The 24,736-nt window shown below is 35.5% G+C and overlaps 4 protein-coding genes across 8 annotated transcripts; all 4 read right to left on the bottom strand.

Annotated features, from left to right (window-relative positions):
• Positions 1-309: 309 nt before the first annotated feature.
• On the bottom strand, positions 310-11,450 carry LOC115763031 (calcium-transporting ATPase sarcoplasmic/endoplasmic reticulum type). 4 transcript variants are annotated; one of them, XM_030705462.1, is made up of 10 exons: positions 11,361-11,450; positions 6,205-6,352; positions 5,869-5,886; positions 5,695-5,777; positions 3,375-5,546; positions 3,202-3,317; positions 2,759-2,995; positions 2,576-2,693; positions 2,402-2,519; positions 310-468 (listed from the first exon to the last, which is right to left on the bottom strand). In XM_030705462.1, exons 2-10 carry the CDS (start codon positions 6,320-6,322, stop codon positions 440-442), a joined length of 3,009 nt encoding a protein of 1,002 aa, XP_030561322.1. In that variant the 5' UTR covers positions 6,323-6,352; positions 11,361-11,450; the 3' UTR covers positions 310-439. The 4 variants fall into 4 exon arrangements, with proteins under 4 accessions (XP_030561322.1, XP_030561330.1, XP_030561303.1 ...); XM_030705470.1 differs by lacking the exon at positions 310-468 and adding an exon at positions 541-869; XM_030705443.1 differs by lacking the exon at positions 310-468 and having other exon boundaries at positions 1,959-2,519.
• A 1,748-nt stretch (positions 11,451-13,198) lies between these two features.
• On the bottom strand, positions 13,199-20,116 carry LOC115760929 (histone-lysine N-methyltransferase 2C). 2 transcript variants are annotated; one of them, XM_030702507.1, is made up of 10 exons: positions 19,498-20,116; positions 19,320-19,442; positions 18,736-18,905; positions 17,226-17,416; positions 15,239-17,163; positions 15,116-15,177; positions 14,974-15,059; positions 14,660-14,907; positions 14,292-14,603; positions 13,199-14,108 (listed from the first exon to the last, which is right to left on the bottom strand). In XM_030702507.1, the coding sequence occupies exons 1-10, from the start codon at positions 20,099-20,101 to the stop codon at positions 13,453-13,455; spliced, it is 4,377 nt and encodes a 1,458-aa protein (XP_030558367.1). In that variant the 5' UTR covers positions 20,102-20,116; the 3' UTR covers positions 13,199-13,452. The 2 variants fall into 2 exon arrangements, with proteins under 2 accessions (XP_030558367.1, XP_030558374.1); XM_030702514.1 differs by having other exon boundaries at positions 14,301-14,603.
• Positions 20,117-21,149: 1,033 nt separating this feature from the next.
• LOC115771975 (methyltransferase-like protein 9) lies at positions 21,150-22,542 on the bottom strand. The gene is made up of 3 exons (XM_030717898.1): positions 22,202-22,542; positions 21,810-22,097; positions 21,150-21,754 (listed from the first exon to the last, which is right to left on the bottom strand). Exons 1-3 carry the CDS (start codon positions 22,292-22,294, stop codon positions 21,203-21,205), a joined length of 933 nt encoding a protein of 310 aa, XP_030573758.1. The 5' UTR covers positions 22,295-22,542; the 3' UTR covers positions 21,150-21,202.
• A 927-nt stretch (positions 22,543-23,469) lies between these two features.
• LOC115757849 (mRNA-decapping enzyme 1B) lies at positions 23,470-24,635 on the bottom strand. Its single transcript, XM_030698287.1, has one exon. The coding sequence runs from the start codon at positions 24,588-24,590 to the stop codon at positions 23,499-23,501; it is 1,092 nt and encodes a 363-aa protein (XP_030554147.1). The 5' UTR covers positions 24,591-24,635; the 3' UTR covers positions 23,470-23,498.
• Between the last annotated feature and the right edge of the window lie 101 nt (positions 24,636-24,736).

Below are 24,736 nucleotides of genomic sequence, written 5' to 3'. Positions count from 1 at the left end.
TTTTTGTGTTTCATCAAGCGATAGTCAAAGGAGTTTGACGATCCTTAGACGACACATATTCTTTAATATCGCTGGAACGACTTTAACGTTATAATAAATCTTTATCGCTTCAACTTTGTTCAACTAACTTTGCATGAAGCGTTCCGCTGTGACGATTATAGCAAGCATTATCGAGTATTCAGCTCGAAGTCTTCTCAGCCTCGTATAGTCATCTATTCCAAGCAATTAGATAGTAACAAGAATTAAAGCTTTCTGGTACTTATGTATTAATAGAAGCTTTTGTAAATAATTGAAGAAAGGCTTTAATTACTCTCTAAATCAAATAAGTTTTATTCATTTTGGATACAATTCTCTGAGCAAAGAATACAAGATTGATAAAGGTTTACAATTTCGTCATCCTTGAGGATCTTCTGCATGTTTGTTCCACTGCCCAAGACCTTTAGAACTTAGAAACGACGACATCAGGAACTACATACATATAAATAATATTGGCGATAATTACCAAAAATGTGTGTACTAAAATAGGGGAAACCAATATGCTTGCAAACTAAAATTGGAATGAAAGGGTTGGCAGGACATCAGGAACAACGGTTTAGCGAAGTAAGTACTATGCTGCTTCGTTTAAAAAGTAGACCAGTTCGGATTTCGGTGTTTATATTTCGTAATAATTGATATCTTACATGCTGAATTTTAAATATGAATTCATTAAGTAGACCATAATGTACAGCAAAAGATCTTTCGAATTCACTTATAACTTGGCACACTAGTATATCAACATTTAACAACTTCACATATTCTCTATAGCAGGGATGGACTTAATTTATGTAAAATTAATGGGGTGTCATCCAATTAATGAAATCGGGGATTTACTGTATAAAAAAAAAATTATTTATAAAAAGGTTTCATTGGAATATTGTAGTCAATAATGCGAACGTTCATTTAATCGTCAACAGCAGCAAATGCAATTGCGAGCGAGCATTCAAAAGCGTACTATGAGATGAGCTAACGCCACCACTGTACAATTTAATGGGTTTTCAGGCGCAGTTTTTAGTTTAGCATACGGTAATGCTAATGTTGTTTGTAATTTGTTTATTTCACAGTGTCTTTAATTTATAACGATGTACATCATGTAAATTTTAAGTGAAATTTCTAAAAAGTTTTTTTTTTTTTAAACAGAAACTAAAAAATTATTTATTTTTTCTTTATAACCTAAGCTTGACACAAATTGAATTGTTCTTTCTTGTATACATTACATGTATGTAGTAAAAATAAATACCACGGACAAAATCCTGGATCCCAATTACCTTATTTTACTTTCAGCAAGTCCTCAAAATGATAAAAAATAATGGAGTTGATTGGAACGGATACGTGAACTGAAAAACTAACATTCCAATGTTCTATACACTCAATCAATTTTTTTTTTGCCAAAATTGATTTGTCTTGCCGATCGCCATAAGTCAAAATATTGATTTTATGCTGCTTCAAGATTAAGTCTTATATTCTATGGAATGAATGAACTAACTTTTTTTTTAACTTTAAGGCCAAAGTCTGACTGAATTAAGACTACTTAATACATAAATTCAATACAAAATATCTATCTGCAATTCCACATTCACGAAAATAGGCTTGTAAGCCAATTGTTGGCGAATAAATAAAATATGAATTGCATAAATAGGGATTCAGGATTTATCTATTAAATCATTTCGTGGTTTTATTTAGTGTAATGACATCTCATTGAAGAAATATTTACATAAAGCTACGCACTCAGAGTTCATAGAAAAAATAGGTTTTTGATCAGTTGACGAAAAAATATTTAAAATTTTTTGTACATAAAATATACGAACAAATCTACGATTGGTTAATTTTTCTTTCAATAAACTAAACTTCAAAAAATTAACTATGTTAAAATCAGAAATGATCTTTGATTTGAATGTTCTCAAAAACTATAAGAAAAAATCTTCTGAAACTTCACGTATGTATTTCCAATTTTCCAAACTACAATCATCTATTTAATTGCATGTACAAAATCAATGCCTTATGTAAAACGCATTCAAACAGAATTATTAGGTGTACGTTTCGATAAATCGTTTGATCATAATCTATTGACGATTTCACGGTGTTTGTGTAAATTAGCGAGTAAATCTCTATCAAAATATCACGCGTGATTTTTTGTTTTTTTTTTTTAGTAATATTCGGAAATAAGTCTATGTGTTGTTTGGTTAAAATCATTACTATAGGTATTTCTTTCTGTTTATATTTAGTAACACTTTATGCTAGTTATTAGAATAATGATGTTGGGCTTAATGATTATAATATTCTTAAAGCATCATAGCGTACAGCAGGCCAAAGAAGACAGCCCACATTAACACAATCCCATGCATCTTATATATAGGACTCTCACCATCTGCAATTTTTCTAGCAACAAACTTCAACGTTTCATCTAATAAAACTACAGGAATTGAAAATTTCATCACAGTTATCCATTCCTCTGCAGACAACGGTGTCACTTGGAAGACGGCCTAAAAATATACAGGATTTAGGTGCCGTATACTTAGTGTCTAGAATAATTACTTACAGAGAGGACATCAACATATAGAATGACAAAGTGAAGCGTGAAAGATAGAGCCATTGAACCAAGCAACCACAAATTACACCATGGAGGCATTGTTATTAAGGACTGGTTCTCTGATAAGCTGTATAAAGAATATATATTACTCGTATATTATTTGTTTCGCGAAATTAATCGAAAAAAACTAACCTGTTCATTGCATTTAACATTTCAATGGTTACAAGCACAGATAGAGCCATGGTCATCGCATGTGGATCGCTGAAGATTTTACAATCTACACCTTTGAATTCCTCTCCACCGCCCAAACAGGCAAGATGATGAGTGAGCTGCCAGTATGATAGGTTTGGACCTTCCGAAGAAAACACAAACCACCAAGTGGCTGCACCAACCGTTGCTGCACCGACATAGAAACCAATGGCCATATAACTAAATTCGAAACAAAATAAATTTAAGATGCGAATAAAAAACATGTTACAGCCTGTATAAACGAAGCGTCAGCTGTTCAGCAGGATAAATACAATTGCCGCATAAATAATACTCAGCAATGAGCTAAGGCTCAATTTGCCCATATCAAGATGTTTTCAACGCGCAGCTGTTGCTTTGTTTAACCAGACTATTAATTAATTTCCAACCGGAAGAACAGCCATCCTGAAATTAAGCCTTCGTCAGCCTTCCTTGGTGGTTTCTCCATAATATCCAAGTCAGGTGGGTTGAAGCCAAGAGCTGTAGCTGGTAGGCCGTCTGTTACCTACATAAAAAGAATCAAATTTATTTATCAATAAGTAGGGATTTTTTTTAAACATACCAGGTTAACCCACAAGAGTTGAACTGGAATCAATGCTTCGGGCAAACCAAGAGCAGCTGTCAAGAAAATGGAAACGACTTCGCCGATATTGGATGAAATAAGATAACGAATGAACTGCTTCATGTTGTTATAAATGGCACGACCTTCTTCAACAGCAGAAACGATGGAAGAGAAATTGTCATCGGCCAAAACCATTTCTGCGGCAGATTTAGCTACAGCTGTACCGGAGCCCATGGCAATACCAATTTCGGCTTTCTTAAGAGCTGGAGCGTCGTTGACACCATCACCAGTCATTGCAGATATTTCGTTCATGCCCTGCAAGAATTCAACAATCTTGGATTTGTGCTGTGGTTCCACGCGCGAGAATAGGCGAGACCGTGCAACTGCGGCCTTTTGCTCAGCAGGAGATAGATCGTCAAATTCGCGACCCGAGTACGATTTTCCAGTGGTGTCTTCATCCTCAGAAAATACACCAATACGACGGCAAATAGCTTCAGCAGTAGCCTTGTTATCACCAGTGATAACAATAACACGAATACCGGCTGCGCGACAACGAACAATGGCATCAAAAACTTCTTTGCGCGGGGGATCCAGCATGCCAACGACTCCGACAAAGGTCAGATTAACTTCATACTGATAGAACTTGGTAGAGTCACCCAAGTCCATTTCTTCGGGACGAATTGGACTGTCAGCAACCGCAAGGGCTAAGCAACGTAGGGTATCACGTCCGGTACCATACTGGCCTGTAAGATTTAAGATCTTGGTCTTGAGCGCAGACGTCAGTGGCACTTTGCTCGTGCCAACACGAGCATGTGAGCAGCGATCCAACACACCCTCTGGAGCTCCCTTGACGAAGAGTTTTGGACCAGTACCCAAGCGAGATGCCTTAAGTGGTGTACAATAAGAAGACATGGATTTACGATCGCGAGAGAATTCAAGCGTGAACTCTTTCTTCCATTTCGTTTCAATTTCACCACGACAAGCAATAGCAGCTGATCTGCGATCCAATCCAGATTTGTTAACATTAAAAGAGTTCAGTTTTTCTGCCAAAACAATCAATGCGGTCTCCGTTGCCTCACCGACCTTTTCAAATGCCTGTTTGAATTCATTGTAATCAATTGCCGAGTCATTGCACATAATACAGATTGTAGACAATTCCTGTAAAGCGTCGTAATCGCTGGCTTTAACTCTCTGGCCACCCAAGAACAACTCGCCAATGGGTTCATATGTCGAGCCAGTCAGTTCAAACTCAAGGAAACTGCTATCGTTACCTTCCACTTTTTCAAAAATGAACATTCGGGAAACAGACATTTGATTTGTAGTGAGTGTTCCAGTCTTATCAGAGCAAATTACAGATGTGCAACCCAAAGTTTCAACAGATGGCAGAGATCGCACAATTGCATTCTTTTTGGCCATGCGACGTGTTCCTAACGCTAAGCAAGTGGTAATAACAGCAGGAAGGCCCTCGGGAATAGCAGCGACAGCTAATGCTACAGCGATTTTGAAGTAATAGATAGCTCCTTTGATCCAAGATCCTCCATGTGCCGGATCGTTAAAGTGACCAATGTTAATGGCCCAGACAGCCACGCAAATAATAGAGATGACTTTTGATAGTTGTTCACCAAATTCGTCCAATTTCTGTTGCAATGGTGTTTTAATCTCTTCAGTTTCTGACATTTCAGTTCGGATTTTGCCAATAGCAGTGCTGAGGCCAGTTCCAATAACGACACCACGGGCTTTGCCAGCGGCAACATTTGTACCAGAGAACAATATATTCTTCTTGTCCTGATTGACTGCCCGGGGGTCCGGAATTGCGTCGGTGTGTTTGATTACCGATATCGACTCACCGGTTAGGATAGACTGATCAATTCTTAATGTTGTTGAATAGATGTGAGTAATACGAATGTCGGCCGGAATCTTATCACCAACTGACACCTCGACCAAATCTCCAGGAACAATTTCTTTCGCTCTTACTTTTTGAATACCAGACTTGTCTTGTCGAATTACTTTACCCATTTCGGGCTCGTATTCTTTTAGTGCTTCAATTGCTGATTCGGCATTTCTCTCCTGCCAAACACCAACCACAGCATTTGCTATTAGAATAAGTAAAATTACTAAAGGTTCTACAAATGCAGTGAACGTCTCTTCGTGTTCTTCAAACAGCGCTAATACCTTTAATGAAAAAGAGCATAGTTAATGTAATAAAAAAAAATTCAGGGAGCTCTAGCTCGCAAATGCTCGACTAGCAGTTAGCCTTCATCTCACGCCAATTCCCTGAGAAAAGTGGCAGGAAAAAATATTGTTACGCAAAAAGACTTACAAATGATATTATGGCTGCCAATAGCAAAATCTTAACCAGAAGATCGTCAAACTGCTCTAAAACTAATTGCCAAATACTCTTGCCTATAAATAAAAGGAATATATCAGATTTTACAAACACATGAACACAACAGCTAAAGCACTTGAAGTGCTTGCAAAAACATTGATCGCGCACCTTCCTCTGTTGGCAATTCTGTAAGTAAACAGAAAGAAAAGATTGACTTATAGTGTTATTTATATAAGCAATAATACAATATTATAATAAGTGAAAGGATAAAAAAGGCTTGATTGCCTTACAGAGTATTTCAACCATTATTTTGTCAAAAGCCATGAAATTGACATCAATTTATACCTTCATGCAAAGCTTTTAAACTAACAAAAGTAATTTATTCAGAGTGTCTAAATGGATATGCCTTACACCAAGCATTTACATTTTTGTTTTAAACACAGTTTATGTTAAAACTGGAAACAAATAATCTACATCTACTATTCAACAAAAAAAATTACTTACCATTGGGTCCATATTTTTTCTGGTTGTTCTTGATCTGATCAGTGGTTAAACCGCGCTCAGGGTCTGTGCCAAAGAAATTCAGGGATTGTTCGACGGTTTTCGCGTGGCCGTCTTCCATATTGAACGATTATCCTTCGCGTTCAACAATCTACAAAACAAATGATGATAACTTCTTGATATTAAGACATTTCTCATGACAATCACTACAAATTATTTAAATTTACTATGAGAAGACTAAAGTTATATAGCTATCAACCTAACTTTTTAGGTGACCCAGGCTTATTATGGCCCTCTTGCCGAGAGTTAAAACTTAATTATAATTTAAAAAAAAATTAAAACAAGTGTGCCCCCGTCACAAGCGCCAGCTGGGAGTTACGCTAAACGACACAGCGCAAATCTACTACTTCAAAAATTTCAACTTTCTTTAATGCTCTGATTGGTCTCTCTGGCTCGTATTGTCTCCGAATAAAGCTATAAGGTAAATGGTAGCATTAAAAATTGACCCCTTTCTCGTGATTTCGATGCGTTTCAACAGACATAAATCAACTGAGCTCGTTGCCCTGATCAAGAATATGAATTCTTCAAGGATGTTAGCTTCTACCTGTTACATACAATTTGCGAATAACCAATTCTTCTGACTTTCGCCCACAAAGTGAATATTAAATTATGAGTTGTTGCTAGAGATGGTAGAAAACGTATAAGCAATATTTGTTGCCCTAGATAAGGGCTGGTCGGGAACCGCACTTTTACACCACGAACTCGCACGGAAAATATTTACCAAGATACGTCCTAATCCTCATCCAACACGATCAAGTCACTTTTTTGTTTTTCAAGAACATTTACATGTTTTAAGATAACATTTTATTTGACATTTTGTACAAATTTTCGAACTAGAAGAAATCTTGCTTGATGTGGAAAAAATCCTAAGCCCTAGTCGCAGATCTAGCTGAAATGCCAAGCATTAACTTGGCCAAAGTCTGTCACATCTCAAATTAAAGAGTACGAATATCTCTCTCTAATTTCATTTTATTTGACTAATGCGTACTTTGGTGAGGTTTTCACGGACCCGCAAAAGGCACCCACTTTTAAGATTATTTCAACTGTACTATATGTGTAGAGCTAATATAGCTAATATTTCGTATTAGCGCCATCTATTGTCGATGATATTAGTGCATAATTGCATGCATACAACTTCTGACGTACTAGCTTGATGCAAATATTTATTTCTCCCCCTCTTTATGGGTGGCAAAACACATTACTATAATAAATTTATTTGCGACCTTGGTCATGAACCATATTTAGGATTATACCAAATTGGTTTTGAATAATACCACAGCCATAATGCGAGTCGCACACAACATGTACTTGATTGTGTACTCTGTGTTCTCTATGTATTTACATATCGACATACATGTTAGAACGGGACACGTGGGGCTAGGTGTGACTCCACGTACATAATACACACACATATTCACACATACACAAAATACAAGTAATACTTATGCATTTTATTACCACTGAATTTTTCTTATTTGTAGTGTCGACTTATGAGATTCACACACGTGTCACTTTTGGCCAACTAGTACAATTTTTGCAATCGTGAAATAGACATTTATTTACAATCATTCAAGACCAACGAACTTGACGTTTTAAGTACTTAATTTTTCTGCAGCCAATATTTCTATATTAAATTGTCATTGCGCCTTTATTTTTGTTCTAAAAATATATGTGAACTGTTACAAGAATGCAGTTTTAGGCCGTGCATTAATAAATATTCCGGCGTTTAGTGACTATGACATGACAATTTCACACACAGGGTTGCTAGTTGATTTTCTTAAAATATCGATAAGAAAAATGGGTCGTTTCCAATACGCACGTAGAGACAAGCGATTGTGCGATTTTTAATATTTGTTTTTAAGAAATACTTATAAGCTTCACGATTTTTGGGTATAACTTTACTGTGTTCAGTTAAAAAATGATTTTTTAAGCATGTTTTCTCAACTTCTAGATAAATTGATTTCAAACTATCGGGCTTCACGCTGAACTGATTAGCTCCTTAAACTGAGAGAGTGAACGACGAAAAGTGTGATATGGACGCAACTAATCAATGTGCACTTTATTGTAAATTCACTAAGAAATCGTTTAACAACTGCGCGGGCACAAGAACGATCTACGTTCAAAATTTGTCTCTAGCTCCAATAGGTTTGAGGATCCTTGCGTTTAAACAGACGGACGAACGGATATAGGGACAGACGGTCAAGAACATATACTTTATGGGGTCGGAGATGCTTCGTTCTGCCTGTTACATGCAATTGCACAAATACATTATACCGCTTTTACCCATTTTTTCGATTTTAATTGTTTGCTTGGAAACAGGACAAGTTTTTAATTATCGCCTACTGCCAACTCGGTTATTGAAGTGGCTCAACAATGTATACGCTTCATATATATCAGCTTTACATTGAGATTCGTTTGAAAGAAGGCCACACTTAAATAGCACCATACACTTATAGGGCAATATATAACACAATACCAATTGCAATTTTATTTTTAAAATTTATAAAAAAACGCAGGTATACGTAATAAGGTGGCCCATAAATACAGAAATGCTTGCGCTTTGCGTTAGCTGCCACGACCGCAATCGATTTCTTTAAAAACTTCTGTATTTCTTATCCGATCTTAATGAAATGTTTTTGAATAGATCTTAAAAAAAATACCATTAAATAGTTTTCTGGTTCCAATTGTACTTATTATTCATCAGATTAGCAAGGGGGCTATGCGGTAGCATATACTATACAAAATTCTATTCTTCACAATACTATGCTACTTACTATACTCGAATGGGTATCAACACATGTCAAATTTTGTGATTAGTTCTTTAAAAAAAATATGTAAAAGAACTAAGATGTTGCTATCGATTAAAAGCTGTTTAAAATTATGTAAAGTTATCGATAGTCGGAAGAAGCTTGTACCGCTAGGAGGACCTGCTTTCCAAAATTTCAATTCTTTGGCATTTATAGGTTTTAAGATTGACGCGTAGGACACATACGTTTAGATAGATATGGCTAGATCGACTCGACTATTGATGCCAATATGAAATATATATCATTTATGAGGTCGGCAATGCCTTCTTCTGCTTGTTACATACATTTGTACAAGGCCATTTTACGCAGTGTTTTTGCTGTTTCCAATTGGTATAAATATTGAAAAATAATGATACCCCGACTGAAGCGTATGTAAATTACATTCTATATTACCAGTATTAATACTCTATAATATATGAAGAGCGATGAAAAATGTTAGCTGAATACTTAGCAGAATACACGCAGATCAAAAGCAGTTTGCTCGCCTAGGTATGTATGTATGTACATATGCATAAATATTTAATCAGCTAACAATGTATATACATATGTAGATATTACATATACATAGATAAAACATATATATATTAGCATTCATTACCGAATGCAAAACAAACAAACCAATGTAAAGAGGAGCCCCTTATATATGCATACATATAAATTCATGTCTGTTAGTAACATATTACGATATTTTACACGTGCATACATATGTATATGTATGTACGTATTTATGTATGCTTATACATATATATATTTTTATGCAAGTGTGCTTATGTGTATTTGCAGAGAATACATATTTATTATTATTGGTTTGTGTGTGTGCACATCTATTTGTATACACGAGAAAATACGCGTGTATGATTATTTGCAAATATTTCTATGTACATATATAAAAATTACCTACACACACATATAGAGGCATATAATTTGGGTATTCAAGATATTACCTAAAAATAGACACTTAGCTACTGACGTTCAACACACACGCTTATGCACATACACACGTATGTATGTAGTTGATAGTTCGCTAATAAAAATATACTTATACTATATATATAACCTCTATAATATATATATATATATGTATACATATGTATAAATATATATGTGTATGTACATATACATGTTTATATGTGTACATATAATTTTAATCACATATGTACATACGTACAGATGTAATACAAGACCAATAAATAGGGTCATTGATGTAAGTAAAGTGTACAAAATATTGTGGACCTTATTATTTCATAGATATGGTTTTAAGAAATTGTATTTGAATTTGTTGTCTTTCTCGTGTCATTAAGCAATGGGTTGCATAATCAAGTTTTCACCGCATACATGCATATGTATGTGTGTATGTATTATAATTACATACATAGATAAATACATACATACGTACATATAGTCTTTTACATTTAGGTATGTAGGTGTACCTTGAAATGTTGTGTTATACATATGTACGTACAAGCATACAGGTATGTACACACAGGTATATTCAAATGAACATTTTGTTGAAATTCTTATGTATGTACATATGTATGGTTGGTCAAAATATGCAGTATGTATGTCCATATACATATTAAATACGTAAGGTCTTTATAAATGATCATAATTAATAATTCGATGACTAGATATTTTCAGAAGATAATCCAATTTAAAATCACATTTGCATGTCTTTGAACATGTCAAGCTAAATACCTTCTTTTATGTATCTAGATACATATGTGTATATATGCATACATATGTATATTTCGAAATTTTCTATTCATGAACATGAACAAAATTATGTACATACATATTGTTATGTATGCAAATACGTATGGCTGCCCGTATTTGAATATTTAGGTATGTGTGTGTGTGTGTGTTACATATATGTAAATATGTTTGTGCACTTGTGTTGAGTGTAGATCAGGGAAACGTAATTTTCAATACTTTACTGGTTCAATTGTAACTTTGGAATATTGTAGGATACACTTTAAATCACCAACTTCATTATTTTATGTACATAGGTGTATATATACATATATATACGTACATATATATACATATATGCATATACATATATATGTATATGTGTGTGTATGTATATATAGTATTTATATGTACATGCAAGTGCGCGGGTTTTTAAATTTTAAAAATGTTTTCATACTTGTATTAACATATGAACACATAAATTTATATATATATGTATAAACGCTGTATATATAACTTGTAAAGTTGTATATATACATATAGATTTTGGCACTTTCGTGAACGTACTTATTAGAATTGTTGTAATAAATCAACAAAACTTACAAATTTTTATCTAAACAAAATTCTTGTATTATATAATATTTTTAGTCAAAAGACCAAGAGCTAACACAAAGATCGCGCTATTATAACGATCAACGGCAACTGAACGCAAGGAGAACGTTGCTTGATGAGAGTGTCTATTTGAATTACAAAATTCATATATTTTGGCAAAATTCCCAAAACTAGATACGCTCTCTATTTTGGCCTGGGAAAATACTTTTAGCACGCATAAACTTTTAAGCACTAACCGTATATTCGGTTTTTCTGTTGTTGTGTTCGTGTGCACATATGTTTATGTATGTATTTACATGTGTATATGTGTACACATTGATAAAATAAATGAGTTTGAGTGGCTGTGTATGTTTGTGCATACACATACATACATATAAAAATATATATATATATGTATATATAAATATATATATATAAACTTATATACAGAATATGTACATATATATGAATTATTTCTATATGTTCATGACTTATTTGAAATATTTTTATTATTTATATAAATTATTAATTACTAGGAAATTATTATAAATTATCTAATCAATCTTCTAGTTGACACGTGTACATATTGTTTTAACACGACATACGGAAACTCACTCGACTATTGCAGATTAAGAATATATTTAATTTATTCTTCTTCTTCTAATATATCAGATCTGGGCCTATCCTCACGATATAAGCGTGAGGTAAACTAGAGACAAAAACACAATATCACAAAGCTATTCAGCTAAAATTGAATACAGTTAATTTCCGTTTCTAAAATTATTTTTCTAGTAATTTTGCCAAATATATTTAATAAACTGTTTTAATCCTTTAACTATGCTTAGCATAATTTAACAGTTGGCTATAATTTAGGTAAGACCTACAAAAAATTACAATGCCTACAAGCATAAATGGATGAAAGAATGTGAATGTCAGACTTTTTCCACAGTCTCACATGCGAAGGCTATTAGACATAGATATCGAACACCTGGGAAACTTGTCCGCGTTCAAAGTGCACCACAGGATGGTGAGTAGACTGTTTGGGCACAGCATTAAAGAGCTTAGCAGGCTTTAAGTGGTCCGAGTCACAAGTCATAGAGCCATGTACTAATTAACACCAAAAAAGTGAGTCAAATTAACAGTATGACTTACACGAAAAAATCAAATTCTTAAAGCTAACAAGACTAGAGGTTACCCTGTACCCTCTTCTTCCAACATCAAATGCAGCTTGCTTTAGCAGTAAAAAACATAAAATTAAAATAATAAAATAGTTTCCTCGGTAGGGCTCAAACACGCAACATACCCCATTACTTGCCGCCGCCTCTACTCAACTGCCACACCAATAATCTGGTCTTAATGAGAAAAAACGAACTGAAATAGCAGCACAGAAAAGAATACAATCGCCATTGCAATGCTGTTGATAAAATCTAAAAAAGACGCCCATGAATGTTTTTGTGTACCTGTATACAGAAACTCTTGCAATTTGCGCTTGCTGCCCCAAAGCTGGTGTTCAGCTTTAGTTAGGGACAGCGAAATAAAAAGAGTTAATAATGTTCAGGATTATTGAATATATTCAACACTTTGTCATTTCATGTTAAGTAAAATTGTTTACTACTCATTGCGCGGTCTTTGCCGTAGTGCTTTCAGCCCTAGCGCTCCGCTGCAAACTTACTTCAAAATGTTTAGATCAGATCTTCCTGGCCCTCCTGCTTGATATTGTTTAATTATTATTAAGGTATAATTTAGAAATAAAGATAACATGACTTCCATCCTTTACGAGTTTACAACTTTATTAAACTGTTTAAGCGGTATAAGTTTTTCCACTTAGACTGAGTTAGTTATAATTATTATTATTGCTACAAAGTTATCAGCATTTTAGGAATGAGGAATGAGTAATAATTGTGTACCTAGCATGAAGTTTTTGAGTGGAACACAATATAAGCACTAGTCCCTGCCAGTAATAAGCTCTAAAACACTTGTTTTTTCTTTGAAATTATATATCTTTAATCATAAAGAAGTAAGAATTATAGTTGTTATAAGATCAAATTTTGCTCTCTCTATCTCCAATAAGTAACACAATTTTTAATGAGAAAAAATTGTATATTCAGGCTGAGTTTTTTTCGGTTTCTTCAAAATCCAAAGTGTTGAGCACATTAACGTCGAGCTCTGGATCCGCATATTCCAATATATTAAAATCATCGCCTATTTCTGATGTTAAGGACTTGAGCAAGTCGTCATCATCACCCTCACCGAATCCGCCTAAAATATCTCCAAACCCGACATTTTCTAGTTCAACTGCTGACGATGATATTCCTTCCTGTGATTCAGATATTTTAATTTCAAGGTGTGCTTTTCCGTCATGTTCCAGGCTCCTCATATCTGTATGTTGGGGTTTCCCGCTCATACTTAACATCGGGTTATTTTGCGTTAAAGCAGTATTTTGTATCAACCCAAGTCTCAAAACATCGTTAGGCAAAAAGAATTCCGAGTTTGAATTATTTAGCACTGTTTCCGAATTATTTTTTTGCAGTAGGTTTCTAAGCTTTTTATCACCAACTGGTTCAGGTTCATAAGCTGCATTATGTTCCATTCTGGTTTCCATCGATGATACTTTCAATGATGATGCAGCATGCATAGTAGTCCTCTGAATTGCAGATTTAACGACTACATTCTCATTTGAAATTTCCGTCGGCTGATGGGAATTGGTAGAGTGGGTAGCTGCCCCGATGTAACATGATGGGTGATCATACGCAATTCCATCTGTATAAAAGCAATAATTATCATTTTAATAATGCTGGTAAGCAATATTTTCTAAAAAAAAATAGCAGTTATATATATTAGCCCATTAATGGTTAAACGCGTATCTAATACAAATTATATTTGACTGACTATTTAGAAGGACGAAAGCGTTTCAATTTTGTAAAATAATATTATTAGACTTACTGTAATTACCAAACAAATTTGATTGATCTTCCTTTGGCCTACAAGGGGGATTTTTCCAAGAGCGACCATCATCTGGCTTAGTTTCTAGCTTCGGCGGTTGGCTGACTTTACACTGTTCGCGCCTTTGTCGCAATGCAGATCTATTATCTTTAGCTTTTTGTAGGAATGGTGCTTTTTTCTCGTTGCATAATGAGCGCCATCTCTTAAGAATCTGCTTGCAACGATCGGTCCAATTAGGATACAATTCCTTAAGATTTGCATGCTCTGTATTAGCATACAAAACAGCAGATATTGTGGCCATTAATCCAAGATCTGTAGGCACAAATTATATATTTACTTGTTTTCGCATGTAACACTAATTTACATACCCTCATCTTTTCGCATTTTTTCAGCTGTCTTTTGTGTACCAACGTTTATGCACTCTATGGTTTCGGTGGGTTTGGGTTCTTCGACTACTCTTAACTCATTTTGTTGTTGTCCTGTGATATTTTGCGTTTTTGGCTGATTTTGCATGTGTGACAACTTATTCGCTGGCAACATAGGCTTGCTTTGGAACTTTCGATCCTGAGTTAATTGTGGAGGTGCAGTATAAGGATCAACTAAAGTTGCCGACACGCTACAATTTGTTTTAATTAAAGAAATTAAGGCCTTCAACAATTGAAATAAGTTAAGCATATTTTACCTTATAGCATTTTTCGTATTATCGGACGATGCAATAAAATTGATGGGAACGTTTATTTCATCCAATTCCGAAATTCCCTGGGAGGTCTGTGCGAAACAAATAGAACTTATTACACAGATCTAAAATGTTGATAAATATTTACCATTGAATCCAAAGCATGCATATTCGGCGCTGCGTTCCTCGAAATATCTGACAAAGACGGATCTGCATAAAAAAGTGTTGTCTTTAATATTTGTTAAAATATTGTTGCACTGTTCAAACTAACCAGTTATAACTCCAGCAGATATTTGAGTTTTGTTCTGCTGTGTAGTTGTTGAAAATTGGCTCCCAAAAATGTTTTTGTTTTCATGAAGCGGTTTCTCACCTTTTGTGTTTTTTATTGGCTTAAGTGGATTTTTATTAGCTATTTCACTATCGGAAACTCTTTCATTCGAGTGTGTAAAGAACATTTTCATTGTCGTTCCGATTTCATCCGAAGAATCTGAATCGTATACTACCACATCGCCAGATTCCAATAGGGGCTTCCCAAAGAAAGCTTCTTGCAAATATGCCGGATAAGCTTCAATAAGTTTGTTTTTTTGTTTTTTGCGTATAATTTTCTTTTTTTTGTCTAAAACCAAAATGGCATTCAGTTGATCCACAGAATCCTCATTATCCTTTTTAAGAGCTCGATTTCGCACTGAAAACCCACCGATGCCCAATTTCTGCAGATTTCGCTGACGCTTTTTGCGTAAAACTTGGACACCATCATCATTCGTAGAGATAGAAAATCCATCGGGTAACACAGTTTCGGTTCTGTCCCAAATCATTCCATCTTTGTATTTATCGCCTTGCACATCATCGGACACAACTGTTTCATTTTGTGCATCCTTATTTGAATTAGAAGTAGGTTGACGCATTTTTCTCTTGCGTTTAATTTCAGTTGAAAGCGATTTGATCATGTTCAATCCATTTTCACTTAAGCACACACCATCGATCCAATGAATTGCTTCTGTGCTCTCTAATAATTCGTTTGGCAACCGAATATTGCGCTCCGAGAGATTAGTAGTCTTTCCCCCTTGGCCCACCTCCGGTAACAGCTTTGATGTCGTCAATGAATCTTCATTAAAAGGTGTTGCATTCACTTGCAATATCGCCTTCGAACTGGAACGACATTTCATACACTTGTAGACATTATTGTCGTAATACTCCATTGTGTACTGAGCGTTTATTGAATCGCAAAGAAAATGCGACCATTGTTCACATTGCTCACATTGAATAATCATCTCCCCATCACTGTAGGCTTTTCTGCATATAGGACAGCTATTTTGGCTTGCGCAGGGCAAACATTCTGACAAACTCGCGTCACTGTTCTTAACTTTTTCGGTTGGATTTCGACCGCATTTCTGGCATATAGTACAAAAAGAACATTTCCAATTGCCATGTGGAACTGTCTCTAGAGGCGGCTTAACACAGTATATGTGGTATGAAATATCACATTCATCACAAAGCAGCAAACGGGCCTCGTCGTTTTTTTTTCCACAACCTTCGCAGACAGTACAGTCCAAGCAGCGCCATCCCTTTTGCAGAATGCCCCTGGAGTGTTTAACACTGGCGCAGTACGGGTGATAGCATTGACCACATTGTGCGCACGTGATTAGAACGGAGTCGCTTTCAATTCCCAATGTTCCGCACATTACGCAAATATCTTGCGAAAGTACAAATTTATCACGAGCCGAGCACAACAACATTTTCTTGTCACTGGAAAGGTCTGTATCCAAATTACGGCTTATGTAACGATCATTTGAGCCTGTTTGAAGGACAAGTTGTCGTCCCTTTCCCCGATTGCTACGCTTTTTTCCCAACTGTGACATTGCTCCTATTCGGTGTAACACAAACTTACCTCCTTTGCCACGAATGTTAGTTAAGCAAACTTTCTTTTTAGTGCTTGGCAACTTCAGAGGATCTTCGCTGTTCCCTTCAATACATGTTCTTCCATTTAACGATTCGATTTCAACATGTTTAATATTAAACTGCTCAGCGTTTTGCAAATCTGTAATGGATCGTTCGAGCGGGTCAACGGCTTTAAGTTGGGTAGCAGTTGAGCTTGTTTTACAAATAGGGCAGACATAATCATAGTCAGGGTTATATTCTTTTTTCTTGTGATAGGCAGTCAAATCAGCTTCCTCATCACATGTGCTATGAACAAATCTAATGCACCAAAATGTCAAGAGATTAAAAAAATATAGGTTTACTTTATTTTCACTACTTACTTGTGACACCAACTGCATTTCACCATTTCCTTATAAGCTGCAGCTCTATATGCCTTTTGGCAAATTGGACATGAGAATCCTTTGTTTCTCTGTTGATAGCATGAGTCGCAAATTGTATAGTGGCTGTGCCATCGAGATGAACTACCACCTCCTGGTGTTCGAGACCCACAATCTGTGCAAACACGACATCGCTGAAATTAATTGTATTAAGTAATAGAGTGAAATATTTAATGGTTATATATAAACAGTCCTGACTGACTTCATCAACGCACAATTCGAAGTTAGAGAAGTGGTAAGTTACAGATTTTTACAGAAATGAATTTAATAGCTATAAAACAACCTGCTTTTTTTTTTGTAAATTACACCTCGTTTGTTTTTTGTTTTGTGAAATTTTCAAGAGGTATTTTCTCTACTAGCGGGTATTGCCCGGCCTTGCCAGTGGAACGTTTATTATGTTTAAAAAAATATAAATAATGCAAGCAATTAAGCAAGAGGCCAAATCATGAACCTAGAGTCAACTCTAATATATATATATATATATATATATATATTTGTGTGGTTGTATGCATGTGTGTATGCATTTATGTATATATGTATGCATGCATGTTTATTTTCTAATACCAAACACAGACCAAGCTTATTTGTCGCTTGCTGAAAATTTGAATAAAACGAATTTCTACCAAGTGCTCTACTCCTCGATTCTCAAGAATTCAAGTAGGCTCTTCAGTTTTTCATGCTAAGCTAGTAGTGCAGTGCTTTTTTTTTTTGGTGTTTTTGTGTATGTATGTACGTGTATGTGTGTGTATGTGTATACATAGGTATGTATGTATGTACATATGTATGTATGTATGTACATATGTATGTATGTATGTATGTATGTATGTATGTATGTATGTATGTGTGTATGTATGTATGTATGTATGTATGTGTGTGTGTGTGTGTGTGTGTGTGTGTGTGTGTGTGTGTGTGTGTGTGTGTGTGTGTGTGTGTGTGTGTGTGTGTGTGTGTGTGTGTGTGTGTGTGTGTGTGTGTGTGTGTGTGTGTGTGTGTGTGTGTGTGTGTGTGTGTGTGTGTGTGTGTGTGTGTGTGTGTGTGTGTGTGTGTGTGTGTGTGTGTGTGTGTGTATAAATACATACACATGTACATACATACACATGTACATACATACACATGTACAGACATACACATGTACATACATACACATGTGCATACATATGTATGTATGTTTTTAAGAACATATGTATGTACATATATACGTATATATACTTAAAACTTCATCATATGGTTTACCAAAAAAGTTGAATACAAACGTTTTCAACGATTTTTGCACACATGCGAGTAGAATTTCCCTGAAACCCCCCGTCTTAAAGTGCACCTTCATCACATAAGGTAACAACATGGTAAATTTCAAATTCCTAGCTTTTACGGTTTGGGCAGTGCGTTGATCACAAATCAGTCAGTCAGGAGAAACAGTTATATATATGTATATATATAGATATAATCAACTTACATTACATTTCCAGCCATACTTGGGAATCGAAGATATTGTAGGTCTTAAGCACATGGCGTGATACATTTTTTGGCACTGTTCACACTTGATGAATTTGATGTCATTAGTTTCATGTTGTCTACAAATCTGGCATTTTGTGCAGCGCGCACAGCTCCAACCAGATCGTGTATCTAATAAAAAATATATGTTAGGTAGAATCTATTATTATTAACAGATAATAATACAAATATATATCGGTTCATTAATATAAAATATTCAAATCATATTGTATGTTAACTATGATGTACAACTATAAATGCGCCTAGTTTTTGGTATGGTAAGTGGCAAATGAAAAACACAAATGACTGTTTTAAGAGAAACAAAATAAGCACATCATAAGCAAATCAACAACATTAATGGCAAAACAGTTTCTTTTGTATAACAGGCTGGTGCATAACTATAGTCTATAGATTATAGACCGACTTTTTTCATGGTATTCGCCTATAAGTATTATATGTCTCTATGTATGCATACGCCAGAAATTGATTTAAAAATCCGCCTAAGAGAGAATTGAACTTTGTAGAGTTATAAATAAGCATATTTACCAGGTAAATTTGCCAGACCGATGCAAGTAGAATGGAAATGATCTCCACATGAACAACACATTATTAGTTTTGACAGATCGCCCAATGAGGAACACGTTAGACATTCCACATTGTTGTCAGTACCTAGGATGAAATGCTTTAAATAATTTTGAAAATCTATATTAACCTATCAACTTACAAATGATTGGAACCTGACTTAAGTGTTCCGTACAGAACACAGTGAAGCTCTCCAAGATAAGCAGGCAACCGGCTGCAGAAGAACACGGCCAATGATGCACTTGCCGGCAGTTCATCTTGCAAGTAATCGACGCTCCGTATTGTCCGCAAAAACTGCATTTCTGTTCTAAATAGCTAGATAAGTGGCTTATAAACTGAAAGACATCAGGATCCTTTATATGGATTTTACGCAATGTCCACATTACACACATGCGATGTACGTAAACAAATTCGTCGTCGAAGAACACCGACGTATTTACAATGTCTGCGTAGCCAATTTTGTCCAATTCGTAGGTGCTCTCGCTGTTGCCGGCACTTTTATTTTTCAGCCCGCACTTGAATTTACGCAAACTCTCCTGATCCTTTTCAGTTTCATTGGATTTTCTTTCCTTAAAACTAGAAGGCACTTTAAGTTGCATCAGTGTCCCTTGGCCAAGCGCACTTCGCTCGCCAAGATTGCAAAGACAACAAACTTTCCCGGGAAAGTTTTCGGGAAAGTATGGAAGATCATCAAAACCTGTCACAACAGATTTATCTTCTATATTTCCTAACATGTTTAAGCTCATATTATATTAACAAAAATTAAAACACCACAGATACAAACTAGTGATGTGCAATATAAACCAGAGTTATCGATAGTTGTAATCAAATTTTCAAAATTATCATCGCACTCAACAAACATAATCCGCTTCTTCATTTTTGTTTCAGCTGCAAAATAAAATTTTTAGCTTTTGAAGAAAGGGGAAAAAAACGTAGTTTTCTTAAATCTATTTCTCTTCGAAAATAAATGCATTATAAAATGCATTGCATAAAATCTTTTTTAATTATTAGAACTTCAAATGCGAAAAACTTAGTACCCCCGCGTTTTAGAATCGAAAAAGTACTTAATATGATAGAATAAAAACGAAATAAAATTCATCAGCCTTGGAGCTGATTAATTTAAGTTGATTATCAACGTGCGACATCATCATTGCCATCAAAAAATACTGTAGATCATATTGTGCCATAGAATGTTCGTGTATTTGAAGAGAAAATTGTGGCTTAAATTAATGGGCAATACCAATTGGTTTATTTCCTTGCTTTATAGCGAGAAACCGGAGAAAGATACTTTCTTTCTACTTATTCTAAACATGTTGTTTAGAATTTGTGTTTTTGTTTTGTGACGCCAGCTCTTATAACTTACAAGTTTTGCAGATTTCGATATCGCTTCTTATCGAATCATTGGAAACGGAACAAGTTATCGATTATTTGCAATAAATTCGTACTGAGCGTACACTAGGAGGGCTACGTTCAAAACTTAAGTCTAAAGATAATAAACAATCTTAATAAGCTAATTAGAAACAATAACCAGATTATCATAAATAAAAAACTACAAACCCTAATAAGTAATCTTAACCATTTCAAATCGCTCTGCAGTTGGAATTCCTACGTTTAGTTTTAGCTGCTAAATTTGTTGTATTTAGTCTCCAACGCACATTGGATCTTCGTTAATATCGAAAAACTCAACAGGCCAGCCCTTCATTAATAATAATTATCAATAAGGTTTCAGAACAGTTGTTCACAGGCATTTGTACATTTATAATTTTCATAATAGATATTGAAATATGCTTTGCTAGACTTAGAAGTATTTATGAAAAATTTATTGTAATGTATAAAAATCAAATATTTTAATAGGTAGATTTTTTTGAAACTACAACAATAAGATCAATCAGCCAATAGAATGATTGTCGCAGATCACCTTCGCATAAATACGGGGCCTTTGTCCAGGACTCGACGCGAAACCCACAATTTTCTAGTAATTCCAAGAACATTGTTGCTTCTTCTTCAAACGATAACTCACGGCCATTCCTTTTGGAATTATCCATCAGTGGCCTCAATGGTAAATGCGATGTATTTGTCTCTACATAGTGCATGTATGGAAGCACCAGCGCAATCACAGCTCGACCCGTAGGAGCCAGCGCGTTATGTATATCTGCTAATAGTTGAAAAGGATCGTAGCATCGATCTAGCACATTAAGGCAAGAAATTAAATCTACACTATGTAGGTCACTTATTTCGGTAACTATGTTAAAGTTAAGTTTCTTAAGTCTCTCTCGCATGGTCCAACTAGCTTCAGTGGCAAACAATTGCAACACGGCATTCTTGCTAAGCTCGGTCACGCTGTTTGCAACGCGCAGCGAGACTTCGCCGTCGCCAGCACCGATATCTAGAAGCGTTATCTAAATGAGATAATTAGTCATTTTTAATTTTATACAAGTCACCAAGTAAAATTACCGTTTCTGTGAAAGATTTGGGTAAAAAGCCACCCGCCTCCAGAAGTTTACAGAATTGTTCCTCTGACAAAATGAACATGGAACCACGTTTTAAAAGTCCGTTGATATCGGTCTGCGTCATAAATATCTGCAAAACAGACCTGGCCAATGCATGCCACAAATGCAGCCAAATGTTTGAAGACAGCATTTTTGCACGTTCCAGCCATCGTATTGTGGTTGTGTCGGGCTGCTTAAGGGCAACAAATTTCGACTGGAATCTTTGAGGTAATTCGCAGTTTAAAGAGTACCACTGCAATATAAATATATATATTAATAAGTACATACATATGTTGATGGCATATGTTTACATATGTTTAAAACACTATGCAGGTGTGTTTATCTATAGATATTTACCTGTTGGGTATCTAAGTTCTCCAAAAAGTTGTCATTATGAAATTTGGCGTAGATAACACGTGCCAAGGTGCCTCTGGGTCGATAAAGGGCCATTGTAAACTATGTATACTTTTGCATACATACATTTTACAATGTGCACAAATTTGGTGTATGTTAATTACATACTCTTCGAACACCCCATATATAAAAGACAAATAAGTTAATCTACTAGTTATGTACAGACCAGAAGCGTGTATATTTATATAATGTGCTATTCACGTTTTAACACAAGACCGCAATTTAGTTAATTTTGTCAATTTACTTAATATCTTCTCAACAATGCTGAATCAACATTGAGCTATGTACATAATAATTGATAACACTTTTGAAAGTATCGACAGGCAAAACGGGAGGATTGTTATCGGTGTCACTTCACTACAATCGATAAATTTTATTTTACACATCTCAAACGCCTGGCTTCCAACTCTCAATTTCCCACAAAGCAACATTTAATAACTTCTGTCAAGCTGCTGGATGAGCTTTTGCCGTGCCAACATCTTCTTGTTTATTTTAAAATCACAGGGAGATGATCTCTATATCATTTTCTCATCTAAATCGGGAAATATTGTTCCTGCCCAAAATTCATGTGAAAATTGTACCTTCAAATATCCTATATAGGCATAGGTAAAAATTCTTCATCCCAATAACTCGGTCAATTCCCATCCGATTTTCACGAGGTTTGGCTCTTTTATCATGGTTTGGCCTCTTGATCAATTTGGCATCTAAATCACTGTAGAGCTTAAAGCTGATGGGATGAAAAAACTACGCCCTTATAGCCTTTCTTAGAACGTTCAAGACTGTTGGGACGAAACTTAAAGCTTCCCCCAAAAAATCCTCACTTTCTATCCACACCTACATGCAATAAGTGTAAACTATGCCTCCAACGAATTGTTCTTAAGTTCTTTGCAAATGCGCCTCCCTCTGAAACATGGCCTTTTCAACCCTTAACTCGGATTTGCCAAAAAGCCCTTCAAATGAATTTGAGTGAAGATCTTTGAAAACTAGTTTCAAGCCGATCGGATCGAAATCAGAACAAACAGTTTTATATATAGAAAGTTAACCTTTCATATAAGTATGCTGAATATTGAGATCCTGGTAGATCCTGAGACACTGAATGACTATCAGCAGACACATTAGTTTTACCTCAGTATGTAATAATATCCATAATTTTTTTATTGAAAAATCGGATTTGCATATTGTAACTCAAATGGAAAGAGGTTGTTTTTTTCTACTTTTTCGCCAAAATAATTATTTTATTTTATTGATATGTTGTGTTCGAGTCAATTAACGAATTTGAACAGCCGTCGATATAGGCTTTATGTAACTTATTGACAAACTCCTTGTCGTTCTGAATAAGGTAAGTAAAGGCCTGTACGAATTGCGTAGAGTTAAGTGGCAAATATGGTTGCTCTGGTTCTGGTTTGACACTCGGCACATCAAACATGGTTGGCGGCATAAGCGCCGGCTTCGCATCAGGCTTATCCCCGACCAGCAGCCTTCTGAGACACTTCTCGGCCTCTGCGCTCGCAAGCAAAGCCGATGCTGGTGATTCATCTCTGAGGAAAGAGATGGGCTTTCCAGTATTCCGAGCTATAGACGATGTTGAGGCCGTTGGAAATGGTGACAATGGACATTTTAAAGAACCCATCAATTCGCCGTCCCTTGCAGCAGATTGACAATGCGCCTCGATGGGCGTAACAGAACGCTGTTGTTTCTCCAACTGGTCGACTGAAAGAGGCTGCGGCCGATTCAATTGCGCCTCCACTGTAGCCTGCTTTGCAGATTCAAAGAACTTCAATACATTACGGGAAGTCACGTTTTCGGACTGTGCAACTGTGTTCGCAGCCTGGGACTGACAATTTAATTGTGCATTGTATTCCTTTTGAGCCTGGCTAAGCATGTTGAATATGCTTGAACTGCCCGATTTTGAATATGCCAGCAATGATCCAGATTGCTGTCCGTTACTTGCCTTGTTTAGCAGCAAGCTATTAACCAGGCTACTTATACGATCGCACTCCTCGCTGTTGTAAAACCAAAATCCACGGATACGGGAGCGTTCGTTGCGGTACAGAAGAAAGGGCGGCTGCGACTGCAGCTCCAGACTGCCGGTGATTGGCTCCACAAATGATGTTGTGTTTAGTCGATTGTTAATGAATATGCTGTGAAATGGCTCGGCATTTCGATGGTAAATAAAAAATGCGCCTTCGACATCAGTTTTTTCCCATTCATTTTGCTCCGAATTAAAAGTGTAAAATGCAACATGTGATGACGAGTCAACAATCTCTTTTGCGTATGGATCTATTTTCTTGATGGCCGACAAATTCATTCGAGTTATGCTTTCGTCCGCCATTCTATAATGTTTAAAACTATTATTGTAATCAAAAATGTAACAATCCTCTTACAAATGTTGGTGAGGAGCAATATTCGATTTATTTCGAGTAATAGTTATCTGAAGTAAACAAGATTTGTAACTAATAAATACTTTTCCAAGTAAAC

The sequence above is a fragment of the Drosophila novamexicana genome, unplaced genomic scaffold (assembly GCF_003285875.2).
Source record: "Drosophila novamexicana strain 15010-1031.04,08,12 unplaced genomic scaffold, DnovRS2.1 tig00000008-arrow-pilon, whole genome shotgun sequence".
Lineage (NCBI taxonomy): Eukaryota > Metazoa > Arthropoda > Insecta > Diptera > Drosophilidae > Drosophila > Drosophila novamexicana.
This window is presented reverse-complemented; position numbering and strand designations above follow the sequence as displayed.